The sequence below is a fragment of the Apis mellifera genome, linkage group LG7 (assembly GCF_003254395.2).
Source record: "Apis mellifera strain DH4 linkage group LG7, Amel_HAv3.1, whole genome shotgun sequence".
Classification (NCBI taxonomy): domain Eukaryota; kingdom Metazoa; phylum Arthropoda; class Insecta; order Hymenoptera; family Apidae; genus Apis; species Apis mellifera.
Genome location: NC_037644.1, coordinates 13,653,754 through 13,680,989, shown reverse-complemented (window position 1 = coordinate 13,680,989; position 27,236 = coordinate 13,653,754). Strand labels below are relative to the sequence as shown.

Below are 27,236 nucleotides of genomic sequence, written 5' to 3'. Positions count from 1 at the left end.
GGGCATGGCTCGATCGTGGTGCATTGTGAGAGAGTGCAATTGAGACGAACAATAAGCAGCGTTAAACGTTAGACGAGTTCAGCAGCGAGCTTTTTCATCCCGAGGCGGAAGTCTGCATTCGTCTCTTGACCGTTTGCTGGGATTATCCTGCGCCATGGTGAGTCAGTTGTCGATACCGTGTTTTCAAAAATTGGAAAATCGTGTTTTTCTTTTTTCGGATGAATTTCATTCTTTAGATAAAATAACATTAGATTTAATTTATTAGTGATTCATTATAGTTTATAGTTTAAATATTAAATTAAAGGAAAATATTACTCGACTCCACACTTTCTATTAATGAAATTAAATCGTGCATTGACTTATCATCACGTGCTTATACGGATCAGAGGAATTAAATTATTGAAACTAGCATTTCTCTTTCTCTCTATTAATTTATTTAAAATGATATGTGAATTATAAAACAAATATTTGAAAATATATTATTATAATAATTAAACTTCACTTAATATTTTTCATATGATTGAACTGTAAGTTACAAAAAGGGGTCAAAATTAATAATAAATTTATTTTTCTTTTTTTCTCAAAATTCTCTGATTAAGAAAATAGATTACTAGAATAGTACATTAAAATGGAAGAAAGACACGGTTCGTTCTAAGAAAAATTTCCTTTGGAAATTTAAAAGAAGAGAGAGAGAGAGAGAAAAAAATCTAGATGCAAAATGGAATAATAGACAAAATCGAAGGAGGAAGAAATGGGGGTCAGTGTGTGAACAGCTTCGCTCCTTATGTCGCAATTCAAGAGGTCGCCGACCGTTTTCCTTCTTCGATCGTATTACTTCTTTCTCTTTTCCTCCTTTTACCGATGCCAAATTTTCTCCAACGAGAATTCTCTTCTTCTTTCTTTTTCTTTTTTCTTTTTTTAAGGAAAATTAATCGATAGAATGAAAATAAAACGCTCGACAAGATGGAACGCAGATTCTTCAAATATTTCTAGAAAAATTTCTTAAGGAAAGGGAGAATTAGTGTTAACAGAGAAGAGAATCGAATACAATTTCTCGTTCCATTGCTAATTACTTGAAAGGACGAAGCGTTGGCTAAGCGAGATCTTGTTAATCAGACGCGGGAAATTCAAAGAATTCAAAGAATCGAAGAAAACCGATTTATCCAACAGACAGAAGTCAGATTTTTATTCAAACCATCTTAAAATCGAAATTTTCTTTCAATCGGAATAACACGGAATACGATATCAAAGGAAGCAAGACGCGGGAAATTCAAATCGAGGAAAATCGTTTCGAAAGATTTATCGTTGTATTTAAATAGATAGATACAAATTTTTATTCAAACTTTCTTTCAACTACAATATATAGCATAATATAAAAGAAAAAGAAATATAGATAAGAATAGAATAAAAAAATAATAAGAATAGAAAAACAAAATAAAGGATGATCGGTCACGTGTTTAGCTTGGAAATGATGCATAGAGCGGCGTATTCGTGTTGGGCAACGAGAAAGGGAAAAACGGGGAGGAGGCGCGTTAAAGAAGAACGGAAAGATTGGGATCTTTATACGGAGGTTTAATAGACAATGAAGATTTGCGGCGTCGATAAGTCGAAGCATGGTCGAATCCCTTTTCATGTTTCCTCTCGTCGCTCCTTTGTTCGAATTCCGCTCGATGAATTCGTCGTAATTGTAAACGGTGCGAGTGATCCGCATTGCACAATCCTCTCATCGCGATATTTCGACAAAAATCGTTTAAAAAAAAAGGATCGACGAAATCGCGCGAATATCGTCATAGGAATCGTTCTTCGGTTAATTTACCTTCCTTTCTCCTCGTTGGAATGCGTCAAAACGTGTGTCGGTTACCGGGAAGCGTTTCGATACGTTCCGTTTTGAAATCCACGGAGAAGAACCTCGTTGACTTTCGTTCGACGAACGATAGATTTGATAACGTCGATATTTTCTTAGACAGAGTTATGTTAATTCAAAAACTTTCCAACGAGAATGATGAAAAAAATAAGATAAGTTGGGGTTTCGTGACAAGAAACGCTTATTTCTTGTGTATACACGGAATTTTATTATCCGATCGAAAAATTTTTTCTTCTCTCGATTGTGAGATATGATTTTTTCTTTAAACGCAATTTTTTCCTCTCTACGATAATGAAAAAATGCACGCGAGATCAAAAGTGGTCCAGCAGTCGAAAAAGTGTGAAGGTGAAAGTGTGTGTATATATACGTTAGGTTATACGAAAGAAAAAGAAGAAAGTCGAGGCGACGAATATATTAAGTGGAACGGATAATACGTCGAAAAGGACACGGGAATCGGGACTGTATGCGGGGGAATACGTGAGAAGGAAAGATCGACCACTTGTATTGTATTTTTCCCTTTCCGATTGTTTCGTTGTAATAACATTGTGTGAAAGTGTTCGCGATAATGTTTACGTTTTGTGTTGTATACGTTATATAATTATCGTATTAGTGGAGAAGGAGCTATATGGTGTAACATGGACGAGCGCGTGACACACGAGTTATTGATAATCGTGAGATTGCGTCGTGCGATGGGAAATAACGATACATTGTTTCGTTACAGTTTAACGATCGTTTAAACGTTTCATTGTGCGAGATAATGGTTGCAAGAAAGAAGCGAAAAAAGCGTATTAAATATGTGTTCGCGATCAATTTAATAATTTTAAAAAAATTGAGAAACAATCGATAATGCTTATTTAATACATGTTATTTTCTTCTTACGTTTATTATTATACGAATTATTCATTTACCAGAGACAGAAACTATATATATTATTTATTTTATGCGACTTATCACTTTAACGATACAAGTTTTTAGTATTTATCTCGGTAAATATAAAGAAATTCACGATTGATATACGACCATCTTCACGCTTAACAACTCGAACGTTTCTAATTTTTCATCGTCGAGTAAAACCACGCAACTGTCGCTTCGAAATGACTTGAAAAATACCCGCCAATTATCCGAGCTTGGAATCGTTCTGCACCGACCAACGAACGAAACTGACAGGCAACAATAACGCTAACTATATACACTTGTTAATCCGAGCAATCGCGGGACACCCTCTCGAAACGAAAGTTTTTCGAGAGGAACGGTCGAACGCAAAGATACAAGTAGAGCGTGAAACGGCGAAGGACGATATTTTCGCGTGTCGTGTTTCCCTTTGCGATCAGAATGGGCTGGCCACGCGTCGTCGTCGTTTCGTGTCTCAACTCGATCCGAGGACCGAGTTGATTGGCGTGTTATATCGGACAGCTGTTCGTTTGGAAACGAGCCCGTTGCTCACCGCCCCCCCCTTCCCGTATTTTCACCATTATTCGATCGCGTGCGATTTCTTTGACCGAAAGAACTTTTGTAAAAATTGTCCAACAAGTTTAGAAAGGAAAATAGATCGATAAGTTAAGATTTGGTAAGTAGATATTGTTTCAAATAGAGTTAGGCATTAACTTAAAAAGATTAGTTAAAAATTTTGAATTATTTTGAATGTTTTTCGTATAATCTTGAACGTTTATTGTAACTATATTTATTTACGATTATTATTATTATGTTTCGAATAAACTTATGTGGCATCGTTCATAAATAGAGTTATTAATTTTATGTAAGATTTTGATAGATTATAGAATATACTAAGAATTAGAATATATAGGATTAAAAATTCAATATTTCGATCGTAAAGCGTTTTACAAGGAGAAAATTCTAACGATCGAAGAACGATTTTAATTATGACTCTCTTCTTTGACTCGAACTTTACGACCGTTCTCTTGAGCCGCTACTTTCTGTTGCCGGTTAACACCGAATATCCCCGATGAGCTGCGAAAAGTAGTGTCAAAAGTAGGATATAAGCTAGGCGTAGATAGAAGGAAGTAGAGAAAGCTTAGATTTACGAGTACCGTGAACTTTGGAATATTCATCTAAATTGGTAAATCACCTTTCCCCAATTCAACGGTCGATGCTTCGTTCGCATTCCGAGCAGAAATTTTTCAAAGATGATCTCGATACATTTTCTCCATTCATCTTTCTCCAATCACATCGAAGTGAAAACACGTATGTATTGAATCCGGTTTTACTATATACGTAAAAATAATTATCCTTTAAAAGTAAAGACTGCTACACAGTCTTGTTACACGTTCGAATTAAGTATGTAAAATTTTGCAATCTTTCGCGCAACATTTTTCCACATGGAACGATTTTTCTTCTTTCTTGGGGCGAAATAAAAAATGAGAAAGGTTAATAAGCGTCTTTTTATTCGCAAGAGTATTCAACTCTCGACGATTCTCTTCCCTCGTTAGAGGAGTATTTGAAACCGACTATCTTCATCTTCTTTCTTTCTTCTTCCTCTTCTTTTTCTTCTTCTTCACTTCCACTCTTCCCCACTCGCCCCTACTTTTTTTTCACGCTTCTCCAGCCAGATGTAAACAAAGATGTGGCTTTTGGCTATAGTCCAAGATACTCGGGGACAAGTTTTTATAAAGAGTGGCTCGCTCCTAGCTACTTTAAACTTTTTCCAGAACGCGTTGAAACTCAACGGTCAAAAACTTATTTTAATTTTCGATCGATATATATTCTTCGTTCGTTCTTTACGAATAAACGAATCGTTTCGTGTATCGTTGGACGAGAATTAAATTTCTATAAAAATAAAAAAAAAAAGTCGTTGAATTATATAAAACTGAAGGAACTTACGTAAAGTTGCGTAATCGTAAAACCGATAATTATACTATATATAATTGAAAGAAACCTGGAAGAAATATGAATCAAACTTTCTTTATTATTCTCTTCGCCTTATTTTAACTTTCCAACTTGTCATTGATCGTTTGTTGCAATAATTGAATTTCATCGTTTCTTTAATTATTGCTTTTATCGTATCGTGTTTCGTTTAAAACATTTTGTATTTGCTATTCCGTATACACATTCGCGTATTACATATATAGAGATATAACACAATCTTCGATGTCACAGAATGGTTTCGCATCGAGTAGTAGTATCATAGATTTATATGCAGACATTCCACGTAATATTCTACTTACATTTTTCACTAGGGATTGAAGCAAAGCTATAACAATAAGCTTATATTTTATGTCGTACACCGAGTCTCAACTTTCCGATTCACAATTTTCTCATCTTTGACTTTCACGTCAAAATAAGAATTTCAAACGTCCGATCAATTTTGCAAAAAAAAAAAAAAACCTATATTTTTGCGAAAATTGACACATTTCTTCCCCTTTTACTCGTCTGAAGCGATGCAATGATAGTAATAATAATAATAGATTATTGTTATTTTTACGTTATTAAGATAGACAATTTCTCGTTTCTTAATTAATTTTCACTCTACGTTAACCCATTAAAATCGTCAATTAAAATCTAATCTTCCACTTCCTTGAAAACTCTTCCCAAACAAACTGACTTTCTTCCTTCTTCGACACCTTCCCACGTCCTTGTCAATCATCCACACGCATACACAACGAGGATACAAGCCTCTGTGGAGGAGAGGCTGTGTTCAACCGTGCTCTTCTCGAGATCAATCGGTGGACCGCGCCTTCGCAGAAGCGACCGGGAGAAAGGTGGCTCGACCTCGTTTCTGACTCCCAGCATCGGTGTCGGTCTCTCCTCGATTGATAATCTTCTTTAACCGCACTTTAATTTGCTCGCGAGGAAAATCTTACGGATTAATCTATATTTTACATAGAGAGAGAGAAAAAAAAAGAAAAAGAATTATTAAATCCTTTCTCAATTTTTAATACAACGATATTTCAAGCCATTTTTTTTTTTTTAAAAGATGTCGAAAAGAAGAAAAGAAATGTAAGGAAAATAAGATTCTCAGAATGCGGTAAGCGTACGAGAACCGGGTAAAGATAGGTTTGACTGTACATCGAACGTTATTATATATATATATATATATATATATAGTCAAAAGAAAGAAGAGAGAAAGTTGTGTACACCGTTAACAAGGGAACGCCCGTATGAATCGAGGGAAAGATCGTCGGAAGTAGAATCTCGTATGCGCTTGTATCGGCTTTCTTCGATAGTGAAAGGAAGAGTTTTTTTTTTTCTTCTTCTTCTTCTTTTTCGGATACGGATCCCATACGAGATCGATTTCTCGTAAGAGGGAGCCACGAAAGCGTGCCCGATGCGTCTTTTAAACTGTCGTTGGAAAAAAAAGAGAAACAAGCTCTTGCTACTTAAGATCGTGAAGATTCGTTGTGTTAGAAAACTGGTTTCGAGAACTGTTGGATCGTATTTCCAAGTCAATGGATGATCTGGTTAAACAGCAATTGTTGATCGATTGAAAATTCGATTCATTTCGAAGATTGTTAGGTTAGGTTAGGTTTATATGTGGCGTGTATTTTAACAATTTTAATTGGAATTAGATTGGATCGTGAAAATTAATCGATCGAAAAACATTAGCATTGGATTATTTATCCTCGAGAATTGCACGCTATGAAATTTCTTTCGAAAAACGATTTCCAATATAAAATATTCCGAGTAAGAAATTTATTCTTTAACAAATCTATTAGAATAGAAGTTTTATTTATTTATTTTTTCGCTTAAAAATTCTGCCACGCGACACGAGAAAGCTTCTATATTCTTCCCGGAACAGCGTGCAATTGTTGGCTTAAATCGTGCCTCTTATCGCGGAAAAGAAAACTCGGAAACATCTATAATAAATAAGCGAAGTAGTAGCGCGCTTCTTCGAAATAGTCGCGCGAGAAGTCACTTTTAAGGTTTGCGTAACACCGACTTTTCGACTCGCTCGTCGTACGATGACCGAAATTTCGATCAGGAAGCCGTCACGGGGATCCGATCCGCATAATGCCATTGCGCAACGTGAATTGTGAATCGGCCTGTCTGCTACACATACACGGTGTAAAATATTCGCAAGCTGTTTGTTTTTCTTCTAATTTTAATATCAATTATATTAATTTAAAAAATGATCAAGCAATTCAATTCAAGTAATTTTTTACAAGTAATTCATTTCGAGAAAATGAACTTTTAAAATTCTTTGGATTTTTTTTTTATAGTTAAAGAATATCTGAAAGAAAATAATTATTTGATCCAGGAATTCGATCAAAAATATTGGTTTCGATAATTTGTTTGCAATATTTTACGAAATAATGGACACACTCATTTTCTCAAAAAAAAGAATGAAAAATCCTTACTCTATATTTTATTCTTTCCAATTGTATTCGAAATATTCTATAATAATAAAAAAAAATAATAATATAATATAATAAAAATTGAGTTTAAGTAATATAAAATCAAGTTAAATCCGACCGATCATCTCGATATTTTTCTCATTTACTACTTTTACTCAAAACACGTGACACGTGATTAACGAATATTTCTTTTTTCTTCTTTCAAATTCTTTGAACGATAAAACGTATGCCAAATACTTCTACTGTGTATACACATCGGATTTCACAGTGCGTGAATCCCCGTTTCCATTGTGAGAATGACGAAGAAATATCCTACAATAATAAAAAAAATAATAATAATATAATATAATAAAAATTGAGTATTTAAGTAATAAAATCAAGTTAAATCTGACCGATCATCTCGATATTTTTTTCATTTACTACTTTTACTCGACACGAAATATAGTAATTATATAATATAGTAATAATAATATAGTAATTATAAAATATAGTAATAATAATAATAACGACACGTGATTAACGAATATTTCTTTTTTTTCTTCTTTCAAATTCTTTGAACGATAAAACGTATGCCAAATACTTCTACTGTGTATACATAGTAGAATCCTCGTTTCCATTGTAAGAATGACGAAGAAATATCCTACAATAATAAAAAAAATAATAATAATATAATATAATAAAAATTGAGTATTTAAGTAATATAAAATCAAGTTAAATCTGACCGATCATCGATATTTTTCTCATTTATTACTTTTACTCGAAATATAGTAATTAATAATAACAACATGATTAACGAATATTTCTTTTTCTTCTTTCAAATTCTTTGAACGATAAAACGTATGCCAAATACTTCTACTGTGTATACACATCGGATTTCACAGTCCGTGAATCCCCGTTTCCATTGTGAGAATGACGAAGAAAGCAGAAAGACCACGACCCGTGTCCGGCACGCGATCTTCCGCGATGAGAATGTACAATGTAATGTAATCGGAATGATGTCAGTAGTACGTTCTTTCGGCAAGATTCCTCTCGAACACGGAAGAAAGTCGGCGACTCGTTCGATAGATCGAGATCCGTAATCTCTCTTTTCATTGTAAACTCCGTGTCGAAACTCTTAACCGAACGATATTTTTTTCCCCCTCTCTTACTTTTTTCCAACCGCCGTTTCAGCAATGCGGCATCGTTGAGCATCGAGAGAATAGAAACGAAACCCTCTGCGATTATCCGAATTGGCCTTTATTTCATCATCATATTGTTCATTAAATAGACTGTAATTCGAAACGGGAATTACTTAAAATGGGAAAAATTATTTTTACTTGGTTTATTTTTTCAAGCGGTTAATTTAAAAATGAATTATAATGAATATCTCGATAACGTGAGAAGAAACGTGTATCAATCGTAGAATGGAAAGGATGAATGACGAAATGTTGCTCGCCGAGGAGAAGGGAGGGGTTTCCACTCATTTCGAAAACTCGAGTGAAAGATACACCGTGATAATTATTAGAAACCATCCGTTTTCAGAGTTGTTCACAGTTCGTTAGCTGCAGTTGCACTCTGAATATCTCGACACGCGATACAATATCAACGACGATTATTCTTTAGTTGAATATGCGAGCTTTTCGAAATCTTTTTATTTTTTTCCTCGAAATCACCGATCGTTTATGTAATTACTGTTTACTAAAAAATTATCTCGTTGAAAAGTATATTTATGTAACGTAACGTAAAAAATGCGCATTGATTATTGCAAATTTATGATCGAAAAAAAAAAATTAAATACAAGTTGCGCAAAACATTGCGCGAACGATTGTTACGATTCTCCGAAACGGAAATGCGAATCACGTAAAAAATACGTTCGGTGGAAAATCGAAAAGAGATCGCGACGGTATAATCTCGTATTCGCAAATCGTCTTGCGACAAAGGGAAACGCGCAAACTGTTTGCGTTGCCGAAATTGAATATCGATTCTTTTCATTCCCCGCGAAAGCCTTAATCTCCCTTTATTAGTAAAAATCTACGCTTCTCTGTCTTTTCCCCATTCGATTCTGTCTTTTATTTCGTGAACGTGTTAGTATTGGTGTATCGTCGCAATGATTAAAAATCCCAACTGTCGAAGCTTCGATTCGAAATTTGAGAAACGAAGATTTAAATATTATTCGCTTTCCGCGGATAGCGCACAACGTGCGAGCATAGCCTGCCACGTTTTGTACTTTTCGAGTTAGAAGGACGACTACATTCACTGATTAATTTTACTGTTGCAGACCTAGATAAAGTTCCTACAATTCTGAATTAGAAACTTGGAAAATACGCGTCGAAAGATTTAATTAATCGCGAAATATTCAAATTCGAAAAATTATTACAAGTGTATATTTATAAAGGAAAGAATTTCTTGTTTACAAAGTTTTATTAGCGCTTAAAATCTAAACTTTCTCATCAATCAAATAAAAATTACGGGTGTTCTACTTTGTGAAAAAAAAAAATTTTTTTTTTAAATAAAGTAACGCAATTGCATCGTTTCTATACGAACAATCCATTTTTATCCATATATACTAAATCTCGAGTATAATCTCGAAATTAACGATAATTTACAAAGTTTCGATAAATTTTTTTTCCTTTCTTAATTTTCGCAATTAGAAAATTTCTCTTCGAAATTATTATATAAATTCCATTAATATTCGCGAAAGTATTTTCTTTCTTTTATCTCCTGTTTGCGGTTTTATTAATAGTTATACCAATTGAATCGTGGCTAACTGTTTGTCGTAAAACACTTGAGTTTCTTGAGTTCCTGCTGATCACTCAAGACTTGCGGTTATATTTTTTACCCTCTTTTCATCCGAGCATAAAATTCCGATCATTCCAATTTACGACCACTAGCTATCTCGGCATCAAAGATGGCGGGAAACAAAAACGATCAGATTCCGCCTCGAATTTTATCCTCTTTCACTGAACATAATTCGTCTCAATTCTTTTTCATCTTTCCATAATACATTTTTCGAATTTATTACAAATATTCCGATAATCTATTTTTTAATTATTCGTGAAAATGGAAAAAGTACGGAGGATTAAAAATGTGCAACTAGAGAGTAGAGTCTAAACAAGTAACGTCTAAACATCGTGAACGCTTCACGTGAAATCTTTACTACGCGCCCGTGCGTGCAGAAATCTATTCAATCATATTGCGCATGCTGACAAATGATGTTACTACTCGTTCACGGCCGTTCGTGCGCGGAATACCATTCACAAGTGTTTGGCCAACGCTTGTATTCCCGTATCGTTCGTTGACATTCGTTTGCCATATTACTGCTCGAACGAATATCGAAAGGATCGAGAATGGGAGATAATTTTGAAGTATGACTTTCTCCTTTCTAATCAAACTTGAATATTGTTCACTTGAGTACCGTCGCGGAAGGAACGCCGGCCTGATGCCTGGTTAATTTGGAAGAAAACGCCTATTTTCACAAGCATCTCTCTCGTGATATTTGTCACGTATACCAAACGACAATCTGTATCCATGCATTAGAGACGTAACCATAGAATCCAGAGAATTCTAACGTATCTATATAATACAAAATTTTTCTTACTTTTCATAACGATAATTTAATTTATAAATATAATTTCCAGCAGTTAAGATGATAAATTGTAGAAATAGTTAGATATATAAATAATTTCGAAAATATTTCAGTTGAAATATGAAATGAAAATTTCATATTTTACGATTTTGAACATATATATATACATGCAAGTGTGCGGAGTCAGAATTGTCAACAAACCATTTGAAGTGGAGATAAGCGATCCTCGCGAAGGACCCCTCTTGCCCCTGCACCGTCCCGCGAGACTTTTTTTCGAGCGGTGAATAGCATATCCTTACAAATATACACAACAGTGAGAGGAGCAATAAAAAGAACCAATAATATACACTCGTGGTATAATTTTAGAAAGTTGCAGAGAGACCAAACAAAAGTTGTTTGTAACAAAATTTAATTTCGTTTATTTAATTAAGTTACAAACAAAGTGACGAAGTAAGACTCTAAAATACTGTTTCGTATGCGAATTTACATTCTATTTCCGCTCCGTCTAACGCGAATTTAAATTGTTTCGTAAACTCGATCAACATTTACGTATACCAACCGACTTCTGCATTCGACTGATCCAAACGAATAAATTAATGTACACGTGTATCTTATCGATATTTCAGACGGTGCACAGGCGTCTTACACTGGCGATATCGATCTGCTTGATCCTATCGACGAAATTTGGCACGACGCGAGGCGAGAGATGGTCGCGACAGGTCTCGAATAGCGAATGGATACCACTGGCGAATCCCAGGTCGGTGCAAACTCAAGTCGAGCAAACGTCCGCTGGACGTTTGGCGAGCAGTGGCGCGCAACTGCCTCAACTTCCGCAACTCTCTCTACCGCCAGCCCTTCAACAACAGTACCAAGAACAATTGTTGCAACTGCAGAAGACTCAGGAAAATATACAGAAATTGTTGCTACTGCAACAACAGCTTAGAGCTCAACAGCAACTTCTTCAGGTAAAATATTTTTTTTTAACGTAGATTAAAACTTTCGAAAGAATCAATCTCTCGCATTAATTTGTACATTTTTTCAAATTCTGAAATTCAAACTTACAAATCTTGTTTCCTTAGTCTCAAACGTTCAACGTACCAAGCGGGTTCAGCAATGCGGACGAAGAAAAGCAACTGCATCATCAAATGAGATTGGGAGACTCGCAGGTGGCGGATCTCGCTTCCGAAGATCTGGTGCCACCCCTCCCCTTAACGGAATCGTTGCCCTCGGTTTTTCCGCCGCAGAACTTCCTCCCTCAACGACCGAACACGAAACAGGAGACGAGTCTACCTCAGGAATTGGCTAATTTGCCCGGGCAGGATTTCAAGAACGAGCAGTTGCTGCAGAGGCCTAATATAGGAAACGTTGGACAGATCGAGGGGAATCAAAGGCAAGGCGCGAAACAGATAAAGGAATCAAGCCAGGTCGGCTTGGTGTCTCAAAGTGAGGTTGGCCACCAAGACGAGGACGAAGAGGTTCGTATTTATTATGCACAAAGTAAAAATTTGTATTTCTTTCGCTAAAAAAAGGTAATTCTATAATTGTTAATTTTAATAAGTAATTTATTAAATATAATTTATTAATTTATTAATTTTAAAGTAAAAATTTGTATTTCTTTCGCTAAAAAAAGGTAATTCTGTAATTGTTAATTTTAATATTCCTGGAATATACAGTGATAAATTTATTAAAGTTGACAAGATTTTATTTTAAAGAGTTCTATGGTTTCCTGTCCTCCTTATCTCACAAACGACACTCCCAACCCAAGGAAAATTCTTAGAATTAGGAATTATTCACAGAGTTCAGGAAACGATTGTATTGTAATAATTTTTCTCAAGTAAAGATTGCCATGAAAATTAGCATATCTCTATCAACACGCTCACACTTCCACAGAATCTTTGTATAAAAATACACAATTTCACACTGTCAAGCCTGTGTTGTCAACACTTGTTCATTTCATTCCAATATATTCCCTTTTTATTCAAGGTGCAATTAGTGTACGTGCCGGCGGAAACTTTGGCGCAACGAGGCCAGCCTAAGAGAGGTCGTGGAAGGAAGCAGTATCATCCTCTGCATCAGCATCAGCAACCCCAGCAACAGAGCCAAGGCTTGGAGGCGATCGGGCACGACCAGAACGCGTTTGCCCGTCAAATATTGCAACAGATCCAGATGGAGCGGGAGGAGAAGGCGCAATTTTTGAAGGAGGAGCGGATGAAGGAGATCGCGAGATTGAACGAGGAGCAAAGGGCGTTGGAGCGAAAGGCGCGGCTTCAACAGGAGGCGCTGCAAAGGGAGCAAGAGTTGCAGAGGCAGCGGGAGGCGGAGAAGAAGAAGAAGGAGTTGGAGAGGTTGGAAGAGTTGGCCAAGCAACGGGAGTTGGAGAGGATCCGAGAGGCGAGGGAGAAGCAACGTTTGGAGGAGCTGGAGAGAAGGAGATTGGCCGAGGTGCGGGCGAAAGAAGAGAAGAGGCGAGCCGAGGAGGCGAACAGGCAGAGGGAAGCCGAAAGACTGGCCGCTTTGGAGAGGCAGAAGGAACTCCAGGAGATCCAACGGCAACGAGAGCGCGAGAACGAAGGAAGAGTGGAGCAGGCCGAGAATCGAGACGTTCATCAAGCTCAGGCTCTTCCTTTGATCAGAAATCAAAACCAACAATTGCATCGTCAACAATTGCCGGAACCGCCTAAACAGGGTAAAAGTAAGATAAGAGGGAGACAAAGGCCGCAGAGGCCTAATTTCCAGGATCAGCAGAGTTATAGAGAAGTAGCTAGCACGACTCCTTCCCCTAATCAACCCCCTCTCTCGGTATACATGGGAAGCCCCAGCTCGAAGACGAGCAACGTCAAAGTTTCCGACGTGTTGAGGATATTGAAGGACGCGAAGACGATAGCTGTTCTGGACACCGTTGGCCCGGATACACCTCAAGTATTCGTGGGCCCAACCAGTTTAGATCCCCCGCCGGGCTACGCCAAGTTCGATCTTCCCTACCTGTCGTCCATCGATCACAATCGCGTGGAGAGGAGGGTCGACAAGTTGCCTTTCTTCGTCGCGCCGCTCAGCTTCGACCCTCCTACAGGATATTCCAAAATCCCTTTCCCCGCGCCACATATAGGATCGGTGGTGGTGAACACGTTGGATAATAACACCTTGGATCCCACGAAAGGCGATCCCAATCCAAGCCCGACCCCCCTTATCGAGCCCAATTCCTATTTGGACGGTTTGGACCCTGTCTCCGAGTCCACCACTCCTTCGTACGAGCCTCAGACGACCATAACTTATCCCGAACAACCGTCCAACACTCCCAAATACGAGCAAACGTATTCGACGCCATCCGCCGGATACTCGTCCGGGTCGAGATTCAGGTTCAGGCAATTTTACGCCGACGGTAAACCTGCCTCCGTAATCGGCACTTCTTCTTACTACGACGAGCAGAAAGCCGCGACGAGAAAGGACAAGTATCGCATCGACGAAGGTTCGAGAACCACGGAGATCCCCGCGCAAAGCGGCAACGTTGCAGCGTCGGTGAGTCGCGCGGAAGAAGTTTCGTATTCGACTACGCCCGCTTTCAAAGAAGAAACTATGGTCGGCCAAATGCAAGACCCGTCGGATCAACTGGCGTTAATTAACGAACAGTTGGCCCAACAGAGGGAGAAATACAACAATGGTGGACAGTATAGCGAGCACAGGGTCTCTGGTGCTAGTTTCAACGGTGAAATCGCTAGCGGCGACGTTAACGACGTTAGAGATTCCGTTGGGCCAACGCAATATAGCTTGCCGGCCGAGCTGCCGGCGATCTCTCCGCACCTCCCCGGCCTGGTCAACTCACTGTTGGATAAGAACGAGGCGAGACTCCACACCACGAGCACCACTACCAGCACGACAACTACCACCACCACTACGACTCAACGCGTACCCACGACCACTTATAGGCCTCGCAGTAGACAAAGGTAGGTAGGCGTCGCGCGCGGTGATTGGTTGATTTTTGGACGGGTGGTCGGGGTGGAGAGGGAGAGAGAAATTCGGTTGGTAATTTTTAGAAGCAGGCTAGTCTCCACGAGGCCGAGAACCACGACGACCGAGACGGCTCCATCGAGCAGAGCTAATGTAGATAGGAATCGAAGACCGTACAACAGATCGAGATCTAGATTCACGACCACCACGGAGGAGTATCACGAATCCGCTTACGAGCCAACCAGATCTAAAATTCCAGAGACTACGGTGAGATATAACGGGGAGCATAGGAGGCCGACGAGCAGAACGCACAAATATAGGAATCGAGACAAGATTAGCCAGCAATCCGAGGTACATCTTATGAATTTATAAAAAACTTTAAACGATCAAAATTTGGTAATATCAGGGATATTATAAAACATCGAAAATATTTTCGAAATAGTCTAACTGTCGAGCGGAATGAAATATTATTGAAACTTCAACATTTCGATCGATTTGTACATGTACGATTTACGTATCGAAACATATTTCGTGAAAATAGGTACAGAACAAACAGACGCAGCAATCGTACGACACCATCTCCCACAGCGACTCGAATCCCCCGACATCGAATGGTTTCCTCCAGCAGACGGGACCAGCAGACTCGAGTAATCTTCGTCACTTCGATTCGTCGTCGAATTTGAACGACTACACCCCGGAGAATTATCCGTCCACCACTGTCAGCACCACCGAGAATTATCCATCGTTCCACGACGTGACGGTGAATCACGGTTCGGCACTAATTTCGGAAGATTATTCAAGAAGTCAAAGTTATCCCCAAACGATTCAAGAAGATTATCGATCTACCGTGGAACAGGTTGGCATCGAGAAGAGTCCGGTGAATGGATTTAATTATCAAGCTCAAAGCGGAGAGCCGTTGGATCAGAGATTACTCGACAGGACGAAGGATTATCAATTGGATGGAAAAGTAGAGAACGGCGATTACGAGGTGTCCACGACCGTTGATCCAACGAGGTTGAGAACACCGGAAGAGCAACGTTACTCGTCCGTATACGACGCGAACGTGCCACAGACGCAGCCAGAATACAGTTTAACTGGACAAGATAATCTGCATCGCGCGGAGAACGAGAAGATTCAAACCGGTGTTATCGATAGTAATCCTAACGAGCAGCCGATATTTATCCCGTTGCCGGAGAATAAGCAAGAGGATTACGAGTTATCACTCTCCTCCACGGAACTTCCATTGCTAGACGTAAGGCGATACATTTAACAGATTTTGGAAACTTCTCGTGGAAGAAATTGTAAAAAAAAAAAAAAAAAATTAATTCCGATTTTAGATAACAACCGACGCACCGACGACGAGCACGACACCTGTGATAATTCGACAACGAGTACGAGGACGTATTGGCACGCGTTTGCATCACGAGCCTTCGGTTCAAACTCGAAACAAAGGTTCGCAGGACGAGTATGTTCGTTTCAACGTGGTAAACGATTCCTCTCGAACGATATCGAACAGACAGAGAAGTAGACCGAGATCTCGTGCACCGAGTCACGGATCACAGGTTCAGACCGATGGTAACGAGTACATAAAGATCCACGCATTGCAACAGCAAAGGTTAGTCGCCACGACAACACCAGCGCCATCTACCACGACCACTACGGTCAGCTCGACGGAAGAGGACATCGATTACGGATTTATAAGACCACCGAATTTCCGACCTGTACATCCAGTGGACAATAGATTCCAGCAGCCGATCACGTATCGACCTCATTTTTCGGAGGTGAGTGACTTTGGAAAAGGAAAAAAGATTTTTTAAACGAGTTGTTTTATTATATATAAAAAGATTTAAGATCGTTGCAATTGAAAGAAAATTCTCGTAAGAAAGGAACGAGGAAAATTCTTTCATTTTCAGGTACCTCAGCAATCGCTGTTACTAAACGAGGACGAAACCGCATTGGAATCGAGTCCCCCGCAGTCACAGCTGTTGAAAACTCGTCAAAAGTATCAACCGACACCGAATCGTCGTCCATCGACGAAAGCGACAACCGTGGCGCCATCTACGACGACTACGGAAGCCGCAACTACCACCGAAAAAATACCTGTTGCCACGGTGCTTCCCGACGACACGATATACACGGTGAAATCGAAGTCTCGGCCGGACGAAGCGAAAGAGATCAGAGTGAGAGGTAGAATTCGTCGACCCGGTAGAAAACGCGTAACAACCACGAGCACAACCGAATCCGTGTTGGAGGCGCACAACGAGCTGCCATTGGACGAAAATTATCCGCCGATACGACCGCAAACCGTAACCACAGAGCATCAACAGACAGTGTACAACGATAATTACAATAACAACGGAGGATTCTCCGACGGTGGCCGTAATCCAACTGGACAACAGTTCTACGAGACCTCTAGCGAGAACGTGAGTACAATCGAAGACAATGCGATCAGGTTATGAATCGGAAAAAGCAATCGGTATTTAATGAGAATGTTATACTTTCGAGTGAAGTTTTTTAACAATGTGAATTGAAAGGATTTATAAGGGATCTATTAAAATTAAAAGTTTCAATCAAGATTGGAGGCGATTGAAAAGAATATTTAATGAAGATGTACTTAATCGAGCAAAAGTGAAATTTCTAAAAGGATTAAAAACGTGCGAATGAATAGGATTTATATTATTATAAGATGTGAAGCATTTTAAGTTAAAAAACGAGCTTCGTACATTTATTATATATATATAAAATTGAAATTTGGTTAATCATGCACGTTCGATTTATTTTTTATTAATGCAAATATAAATATTCGTCCCAAAATATATAAAAATATTGAATATTTCAGATCTTCAGTTATATGAAATTCATAGTTGTCACGAATACTAGCTTGTCTCGGAACATGTTTACTTTAACACTTGACTGATTTTACGACCCTATTATATCCGTTCCACTTTGTATATACCGTATCGAACAATAGTTAGGTGGATTAGAAGGGACTTTAACGAGGGTCGATCTGAGGTATGATTAGAAATTCGAGCACAGTTTGTACTGGTATTCGTATACACACAATTTACAGGTTTACAGGTCTCTCGTTCCTGACCTATTCTTGCTCCAATTCCTGGCTTCTACCGATTCTTTTATCGGCTACGGCTTGTTTATGGCTTGTGATAAAATAATTGGCGCGTTATATTTTTTTTTTTATCATTTTCATGGAAATTTTGAAATTAACAGATGATACGTTTATTATATCTCTCTTTTTTTTTTATATGGAATATCGTCAATATTTAATCCTTTTTTAATTTAAATCTCAGAATTTTACTGCAAATTCTGGCAACGCAATTCTCGTTAAAAACTCTACTTCTCCCTCGGTACACACACTTCTTGCCCTTAAAGAAAACTCGTTCCTTTCAAATATATACAATGTTACTCACAGACAAGTTTACGCTCTTTAAAGAAGACTGCGCTGAAGCAACGGTCGATTTAGGTGGAAAATTAAAGATACTTCCTTTCTTTAAATTTAAAAAAAAAGAAATAGTAAAAATTGAAAAATATTGTAATCAAAATTTCAATATCTCTAAAAACATTTTCTAGATCTTTACAAACAAAAAGCTCCTATATTATAATTTCCTTTCTTCGATCCAGGTTTAAAAAGAAAAAATATATCAAGTAAAAAATAATTGTTTTCTTTTCCATTTCCATCAAAACTCTTAAAAACCGAAAACTATTGTAATCAAAATTTCAATATCTCTAAAAACATTTTCTAGATCTTTACAAACAAAAAACTCCTATATTATAATTTCCTTTCTTCGATCCAAATTTAAAAAGAAAAAAAATATATCAAGTCTTTGTAAATTACTTTGTAAAAAAATAATTGTTTTCTTTTCCATTTCCATCAAAAAAACTGAAAAATATTGTAATCAAAATTTCAATATCTCTCAAAACATTTCCTAGATTTTTAATTTCCTTTCTTCGATCCAGTTTTAAAAAGAAAAAATATATCAAGTAAAAAATAATTGTTTTCTTTTCCATTTCCATCAAAAAAACTGAAAACTATTGTAATCAAAATTTCAATATCTCTAAAAACATTTTCTAGATCTTTACAAACAAAAAGCTTCTATATTATATTCTATATTATATTCTATATTATATTCTATATTATAATTTCCTTTCTTCGATCCAGGTTTAAAAAGAAAAAAAATATATCAAGTAAAAAATAATTCTTTCCTTTTCCATTTCCATCAAAACTCTTAAAAACCGAAAACTATTGTAATCAAAATTTCAATATCTCTAAAAACTCTTTTTCTAGATTACAAACAAGATTACAAGCTTTTTTACAAACAAAAAGCTCTTATATTATAATTTCCTTTCTTCGATCCCTTTCTTTAAAAAGAAAAAAGAAAATATCAAGTAAAAAATAATTGTTTTCTTTTCCATTTCCATCAAAACTCTTAAAAACCGAAAACTATTGTAATCAAAATTTCAATATCTCTAAAAACATTTTCTAGATATTTACAAACAAAACGCTCCTATATTATAATTTTCTTTCTTCGATCTCTTTCTTTAAAAAGAAAAAATATATCAAGTAAAAAATAATTGTTTTCTTTTCCATTTCCATCAAAACTCTTAAAAACCGAAAACTATTGTAATCAAAATTTCAATATCTCTAAAAACATTTTCTAGATCTTTACAAACAAAACGCTCCTATATTATAATTTCCTTTCTTCGATCCAGGTTTAAAAAGAAAAAAAAATATATCAAGTAAAAAATAATTCTTTCCTTTTCCATTTCCATCAAAACTTTTAAAAACTGAAAACTATTGTAATCAAAATTTCAATATCTCTAAAAACTCTTTTTCTAGATTACAAACAAGATTACAAGCTTTTTTACAAACAAAACGCTCGTATATTATAATTTCCTTTCTTCGATCCCTTTCTTTAAAAAGAAAAAAGAAAATATCAAGTAAAAAATAATTGTTTTCTTTTCCATTTCCATCAAAACTCTTAAAAACCGAAAACTATTGTAATCAAAATTTCAATATCTCTAAAAACATTTTCTAGATATTTACAAACAAAACGCTCCTATATTATAATTTTCTTTCTTCGATCTCTTTCTTTAAAAAGAAAAAATATATCAAGTAAAAAATAATTGTTTTCTTTTCCATTTCCATCAAAACTCTTAAAAACCGAAAACTATTGTAATCAAAATTTCAATATCTCTAAAAACATTTTCTAGATCTTTACAAACAAAACGCTCCTATATTATAATTTCCTTTCTTCGATCCAGGTTTAAAAAGAAAAAAAAATATATCAAGTAAAAAATAATTCTTTCCTTTTCCATTTCCATCAAAACTCTTAAAAACCGAAAACTATTGTAATCAAAATTTCAATATCTCTAAAAACTCTTTTTCTAGATTACAAACAAGATTACAAGCTTTTTTACAAACAAAACGCTCCTATATTATAATTTCCTTTCTTCGATCCCTTTCTTTAAAAAGAAAAAAGAATACATCAAGTAAAAAATAATTCTTTCCTTTTCCATTCCCATCCAAATTCTTATCGCAAGATAAGTATATACAGCTTTAAAACGTAACCTCCAGCTAAATAATTAAAACTTGTTCCAGTACCCGCCAGAATTCATCCTCAACTTCGGTGGTAGCTACCCGTCCCAGCCGGTTCAACGCGACGGGGAATACGGTGATCAGTCGGGCAACGTAGACGCGGCAACGGGGAAATACGGCGAGGCGTCAAGGCCAAGCACGTCGGCATCGGGCATCGTCGACAATCGTCGCACAACGGCGGACATCTACGGGGCGGAGAGCCAGTGGTCCACGAAACTGACGAGGACCTCGTTCCAGCCGAGTTTCTCGTTCAATCAAGTGAGGGAGGCCTCGAAAGATGGCCGCCAAGCTTGGCCGTCCTCGATCAACGAGGGCGTCCATCTGCCGGAGATAATCACGGCTCCGCCGGAAGTGTCGTCCGTCACGTTGATCGTCTCCTCGGACGACAACAGAATGAAAGAGGAAAAGAAAGAAGAGGAGGAGGAGGACGAGTCGACGCTGATGGGAACAACATTGTTCGGTATGAAAACGCAGGATCACACGGAGAGGATAAACGCGAATGCATCCGTGATCGAAGGAAAGAGAAACGGAAGTGAAATTGAAGCAATGAATTCTACGAAGCAATCGATGGATTTGGAGAAGATCGGATGGAAAAGGGACAATTCTACCGGCGTGAAGAAGGTGATTATAAATATACGATAATTTGAATAGAATTTTGTAAACGTGCTTCTATTTAATCTCGAGAAGGTAATCTTTCTGAAGATTATACGAGCAGTTATCGGAGAAGGGAAGTTTAATATTAGTGTGAAAGGTTGGTTATGGGGAGAGGACGGGGATATTAATATAGCGGTTGCGGTTGGAAACCGTCTTTTATTAAACGAAAGGCTATGTGCGGTATTATTTTTTATTAAAAAAAAATTACACAGTCGTTATTTACAATTTAAAATTACTATTGGGTTGGCAAGTAAGTAATTGCGGATTTTTTTTTAGAAAATCAAAGACAATTTTTTCATGGAACTAAATAACTTTATTCTGTAACGCGTTTTGATCAATGATCTTTTGCCATCTTTCAGGCAGCATCATAATCCCACGTTCGTAAAACTTTGGTTTTTATTAGCGAAAAACTGAATCAGGTACGATTCGATCATCGTCGTTATTGAAATTTTTACCATTCAAGGAGTTTTTAAAGATCGGAACAAAAAGTAATCGGATGGTGAAAGGTCAGGACTATATGGTGGATGTGGCAAAACATCCCAACCAAGCTCCAATAATTTTTGTCGAGTGACCAAAGATGCGCGTGGCCTTGCATCGTCACGATGGAATACAACACCTTTTCGATTTGTCAATTCGGGCCGCTTTTCTTCAACCGCATCGTTTAATTTCGTTAGTCGTTCGATGTAGACGACAGAATTGATCGTTCGGTTGGGTGGTAAGAGTTCGAAATAGACGATTCCTTCGTAATCCCACCAAACTGATAACAAAACCTTCTTTCGACGAATACCAGCTTTTGACGTTGTTCGAGCTGGTTCACGTGGCCTGCTCCACCATCTTTTCCGCTTGATATTGTTGTAAACAATCCATTTTTCATCGCCAGTTATCGTTTTAAAAATGGATCATTTTCATTACGTTTCTTTAGCAAATCGCAGCTGTTAACGCGTCGCGTTAAATGCTTTTCTTTCAGTTTCTTGAGGAACCCATGTATCGAATTGTTTTAAGTGGTTTTCAATGCATGTATGCGATACACGAAGCTTCTCTGCAATCTCACGAATTGTACTGTGACGATCCGAATCGATTATCGCTTCGATTAGGTCGTCGTCAACTTCAACTGGACGACCAGAGCGTTTTTCGAGTGAAAAATCACCAGAACGAAATTTTGACACTGCCGTTCTTTCAAGGCTTCGTCGCCATAACAGCGCGTAACTTTTTGCAAGATTACGATGCGTTTTTCCCTTTGCGAAAATAAAAAAGCGAAATACGACGATAATGTTCCTTTTGATTTTCCATTTTTCAACGAACGCCAAACGAAAACTACGCAACCGATCGAGAAACTTTTTTTACCGATTGACAGCTGAATTGCCAACTCGAATATCAAAATATATAAATATATAAATATCAAAATATCAAAATATCGAATAACAAAATGTGTCAGCAAAAAACCTAAAAATTCAACTGAAGCCATCTATGAGTGAAATCCGCAATTACTTAGTTGCCAACCCAATACTATATCAATGTTCTTTTTGATAGGGTGAAAAAAATTGAGAAAAATCGTAATACTCTCGAATGATAAAACGAAACGAGAGAGATTGTTCCTTCGGTTCCAGATTTCCAGGAGGAGGAAGGTACGCGTTCGAGTGAGGCCGGCCGCCGAGGACTTCGTCACGGCAGAATCCCAGCACTTCAACTCCGCCCTCAACGGCTTGTTCCGCGATCAGTACAAGTACGATCCTACTCGCCAATCCAAACCTTTCGCCCCGCCAGAGAAATCCGTCCTACGTAATCCTTTCGCGACGTCCGACATTCTGAAGAACGGCGAGGCAGCCACCGAAGTGGCGTGGACCGTGCATCCAACCACGACCACAACCACGACCACAACTACCCCTGCTTCGATCGAAGAAGGAACGACAGAGATCACCACGATTCCAAGCGTCCAAGCCTCGAGAAGCGAAGAGACGACGATCACCGAAACGCCTCTCGACGATCTATTCGTAAAATTGGCGAAAAAGCCGCAAGATGGCGGGAAGATGAAGGAGAAATCGGAGAGGAAGAAAGAGGTTGAGGCTGAAAAGGAACAGGAGGCGTGGGAATCGTCGAAGAAGTGGAGGAACGAGGTTCAAGACAGCGTTGACTTCGAATATAAAAGCAAGAACAATTCTGACGATACGTTCAACGAATTGCAAAGGGTCGAGAAATTGGTTGAGGCGAGACGAAAGAACGATATAATTGACTCCGTGAACGAGGAGGAAGGGAACCGAGAGTTGTCGAGAAACGAGGATTTCGATCACCCGAAGAACCACAGAGCGAAGTGGAGCGAGGTTAGGTACGCCTTCGAGCAGTCGAAGCCTTCCAATTGGAACTCCGGCAAGATGAAATCCGGAACAACGTCCATCCCTGGATTGGTGACGAGGAACGAGGGGGACGGCAGCGTGAACGCGCTGTCCGACTACGTCCAAGCGATCTTCGATACGATGAAGAGCGCCGAGGAGGAGACGAACACGGCCACCGAAGGTCCATCAAGCGAGGAGATCGCCACCACCGTTCTTCCTCCTTCGAACACGTTGCAGTCGAGCGAGGAGAGATCAACGACGAAGGACGATGGCGAGACGACGACCGCTCGGTTCGAGGAGGTTGACGGAGAGGCGACCGAGTCCACCGAGAACGCGACGATGTTGGGACGAGTGGAGACGACGACTTCGCCGGCCTCGAAGCCGAGCGGCCCCCCTTCGTCGAGCAACTCGACGGAGTCGATATTGGGCAAGGTTCTGCGTACCTCCACCACCACCAAGGTCTCCCACATGACGGAGATTTGCTACAGGGGGCGATGCGTGATGACAAGGCCAAGTCGAGATGATCGATTCAGATGAAGGGAAGATGGTTATTCTTCTTCTTCTTCTTCTTTTTTTTTGATAAAGAGGATAGGATATCGTTCTCTTCGATCTGAATCGAATTATTTGTGTGTGTATATATATAGAAATTGTAGAGTGGGCCTCGTTAATCTATTTATTTTTTTTTTTTTTGAAAGAAAGAAAGATTTTGAAGTTTAAATAATGGAGAGATATTTTTATAGTTTTAATGTTAAAGGGAATTAAGAAGCAGTGTACAGGTATCGACGAATTAATTCGTGATGTTTGGATAGAAGAAGGATTTTTTCAATCCTTTGGCTCGAACGAGAGCCAGAGGCCCGCTTGACGTTTCGATCGGTAAAAAAGGGAGGAAGAGAAAAAAAGAGAAATGATAGAAACGATAAGTCTATTTAACTTAATTTTTCTGCCAGCCGTTTGGTATACGTGTAAGTTAAGCGTTTAAGTATTTTAATAAAAACAAGATAAAAGTAAAAAGTCTCGTTCACACGCGACCCGACAGAAATTTCCTCCACTTCTTGCGGTTGAATTAAACCGCACTAACGACCATCTTTATAAATCGTTGGAAACTCTCGAGTAAAATTAGTCCTAGTTTCCTTGTTATCTGATGATTACTTTAATACTTATAACAAAGGTAAGATATCTCTTCAACGTTGTATTGTGATTAATTCAAATTTTTGAAAAATTAATATAAATGCAATTACGAAGATTGATCAAAAAACTTTTCTTTCCATGCTTTTTTCTTTTTCATAGAAAAATCTGTTAAAATATGCGAGGAAATGTAAAGAAAAATAAATTCAAAATTTGATTAAAAAATTCACATTTTTTCAATAAATAATTATTTTACATAAGAAGTATACGACGATAATAATATTTTTCAAAATTCTTTTTCTTTTGTTTAATTTAAATGTAAAAATTAATAAAAAAAATTCAGTAATTGTATCACACAGATTATAAGATAGAAGGCAGATAAGATAAAATTTAATTCTGATATAAAAGAAAGAAAGATGCCTCGAGAGATCGTTGCTTCAGTCAAAGGGATTAAATCATTTGTTGGAAAACAGCGGCAAGAATGAGCGTTTCTCTCGTTGTAGTTACACGAATTCAACAGTGGCATTGGGAAACCATATACATTATCCTTTCAAAAGGATAGACGGACGGACAACTTCTGAGCCGTTCTCGCCTCTTCCGCGTTAAATTGAGCCAACAAACTGCCGGGACCAAAGTTCAATACAGTTCATTAGCCTTAGTTATATCTCTTTTAATTAACCTTCCATTGCTTTTGTTCGAAAAAATTCCAACAACGATTGAATTGGCCACGAGTTTAATTCTTATCGATCCTTACTTCGAAAATATTAATAATCTTTCATCGATAAACCTTAATCTGATTATCTGAAAAAAGAATTTAAAACGACGAGTTTAAAATCTTTGTAAGTATTTTAATATTGTTTTTTTTCTTTAATTTAGATTATTAATTTAAAGACAATTTATATTATTATATTAAAAATAGATAAAATTTTTTTTATAAATAATATTTCTATTTCTTTGATAAATTTTTAATAACGTTTTCAATAAGAAATTAGTTTTAAGACTCGTATCAATTTATATAATTAATAAATTTTGATTTGTAGAATAATATATAATAACATATTATAATGTCATGGGATATATAAAAAGAAAATTCGATGTAAGTAATAACGATAAAAATCAATCAAAATTAATTCTACGACAGATATTCGATCATCTTTAGAATTCCATCTCATCCCAAGCTTGTTTATCGATGCATTAACTTAACTCTTGAGAGCCATCATATTCGAGGAAGAAAATTATCAAAGCGTAGCGGAAGTCACATTACGATAATTTTCCAATAGCTAAGCTTTCCTATCTGCATTCAATTGGAGACCGTGTTATCGATTCCTGATGATATCTGCGAGACCGACACTGTCACATTTCATAGTCATTTCGATTCCGGAAATAGGAAATAATCAACTCGACGATGTTTCGAAATAGATAGATGGTTTGAATTTAGAGCGTGTCCTTGACACCTGCGAAAAAGTCAATTTTCCACATCACCGATTCTAATTTCGCACCATGAACGAAAATCGAAACACAATATTGATGTTCGATTCTTGAGAACTCGTGTAAAGTTACGCCGTGACGCGATCAATCAATTTTTTGATATTGATTATATTTTGCATTACAACATTATTTTTAAAAATAATAGTTATTGGATTTTTTATTACTTGATATAAAGTAGAGAAAAATAAATATTTTCTAATGAAATTTATTTTATTTATTTATATTTTTTTTATATAAACATTTTATAAACATTTCTTAAAATTCTTATTAAATTACACACTACTAAATATTCAGAATATATAGGAAAGAAAAGTTTTGCACCAGGCGTGAATGTCAACCGAATCCTTAACCTAATTTTCATGTGGCAAAAATACTCGAGTTTCCGGTGGTGTCACATGGCGTGGAAAACGACAGGAAAAGGAAAAAAAAAAAATAGCACGAATCGCAGTGAATATATATTTCAGCGAGGAATGGCGTTGCATCGGATCGATCGCGAGTCGTATCTGAAGTTCGCTACGGATAGCGGAAATATTTTCTTATTTCGAGAAAGAAATGAATATTACTTATAAATTATCGAGATTTATACTATCGAGAGCAATGTATATTTAACAATCAATTTTCATACGAATGAACTTATATTTCAACTTCATATAATCAACTGTGAAATAAATTTTCAATTTATTTCATTTTTTTTTCAAGCGACATTTATTTACGTTTAATTATGAAAAAATTGATAAGATATTTATTAGACAAAATAAATATTTATTCGTGAATCTTAAGACTTTGAAACTATCTTGTACTATAATAAATTTTTCTTAAGAAATAAAATTATAATTTTATTTTAATATGCACAAGATAGAAAGTAACGAAACTCTTTATTGTTAAATATCATAAATGAAGTTATCATTTAAACGTTTTCAAGAAGATTCGTATGATTGATCGATATTTTCATCAAATTTAGTATTTAGATAGAAGATCCATCGATAATCGAATCGAATTGATCAACGAGCAATAATGATTATTAATTTATCAATTAGAAATGAGAAACCGCCAAAAAACTTAACCTAACTACAACACGTGATTTTAACCATTTTTATCGTTGCGTCTCTTTTAGACTTATTTATCTATTTTATTTATAAATAAATTGAACTCAACTTACCATCATGATCGCAAATTCGTGATATTCCAATTCTTCGATCAATCACTTACACATTTCACATTTATCTTTTTACCAACGATTAAACAAACTTCACAATGTTTAGTTTTCACTAACGAAAAAGGATTGCAAATAATTTGAGAAAATTGTTCGACGACAATGAGTCGCGAAGGTGGCGCCACGACGCGG

The 27,236-nt window shown here is 37.0% G+C and overlaps 1 protein-coding gene and 1 long non-coding RNA gene across 3 annotated transcripts in view; one reads left to right on the top strand and one right to left on the bottom strand.

The window, feature by feature from the left end:
* Positions 1-27,216, bottom strand: part of LOC102654335 — a 36,896-nt gene extending 9,680 nt beyond the window's left edge. Inside the window, exon 1 of one of the 2 annotated variants that reach the window (XR_001703746.2) lies at positions 27,051-27,216. This is a non-coding gene — a long non-coding RNA (uncharacterized LOC102654335). The remainder of the gene's footprint in view (positions 1-27,050) is intronic. The other variant, XR_001703744.2, reaches the window with a different exon arrangement.
* Positions 19-24,291, top strand: LOC724569. The gene is made up of 10 exons (XM_006569426.3): positions 19-157; positions 11,365-11,703; positions 11,818-12,213; positions 12,722-14,679; positions 14,770-15,034; positions 15,225-15,935; positions 16,021-16,464; positions 16,597-17,106; positions 20,298-20,915; positions 22,556-24,291. The coding sequence occupies exons 1-10, from the start codon at positions 155-157 to the stop codon at positions 23,813-23,815; spliced, it is 6,504 nt and encodes a 2,167-aa protein (XP_006569489.2). The 5' UTR covers positions 19-154; the 3' UTR covers positions 23,816-24,291.
* Positions 27,217-27,236: the final 20 nt, after the last annotated feature.

Coding starts and splice junctions, on each gene's coding strand:
- LOC724569 (XM_006569426.3), top strand. Junction 11,704..11,817: donor CTCAACAGCAACTTCTTCAG/GTAAAATATTTT, acceptor TTGTTTCCTTAG/TCTCAAACGTTCAACGTACC. Junction 14,680..14,769: donor AGGCCTCGCAGTAGACAAAG/GTAGGTAGGCGT, acceptor GGTAATTTTTAG/AAGCAGGCTAGTCTCCACGA.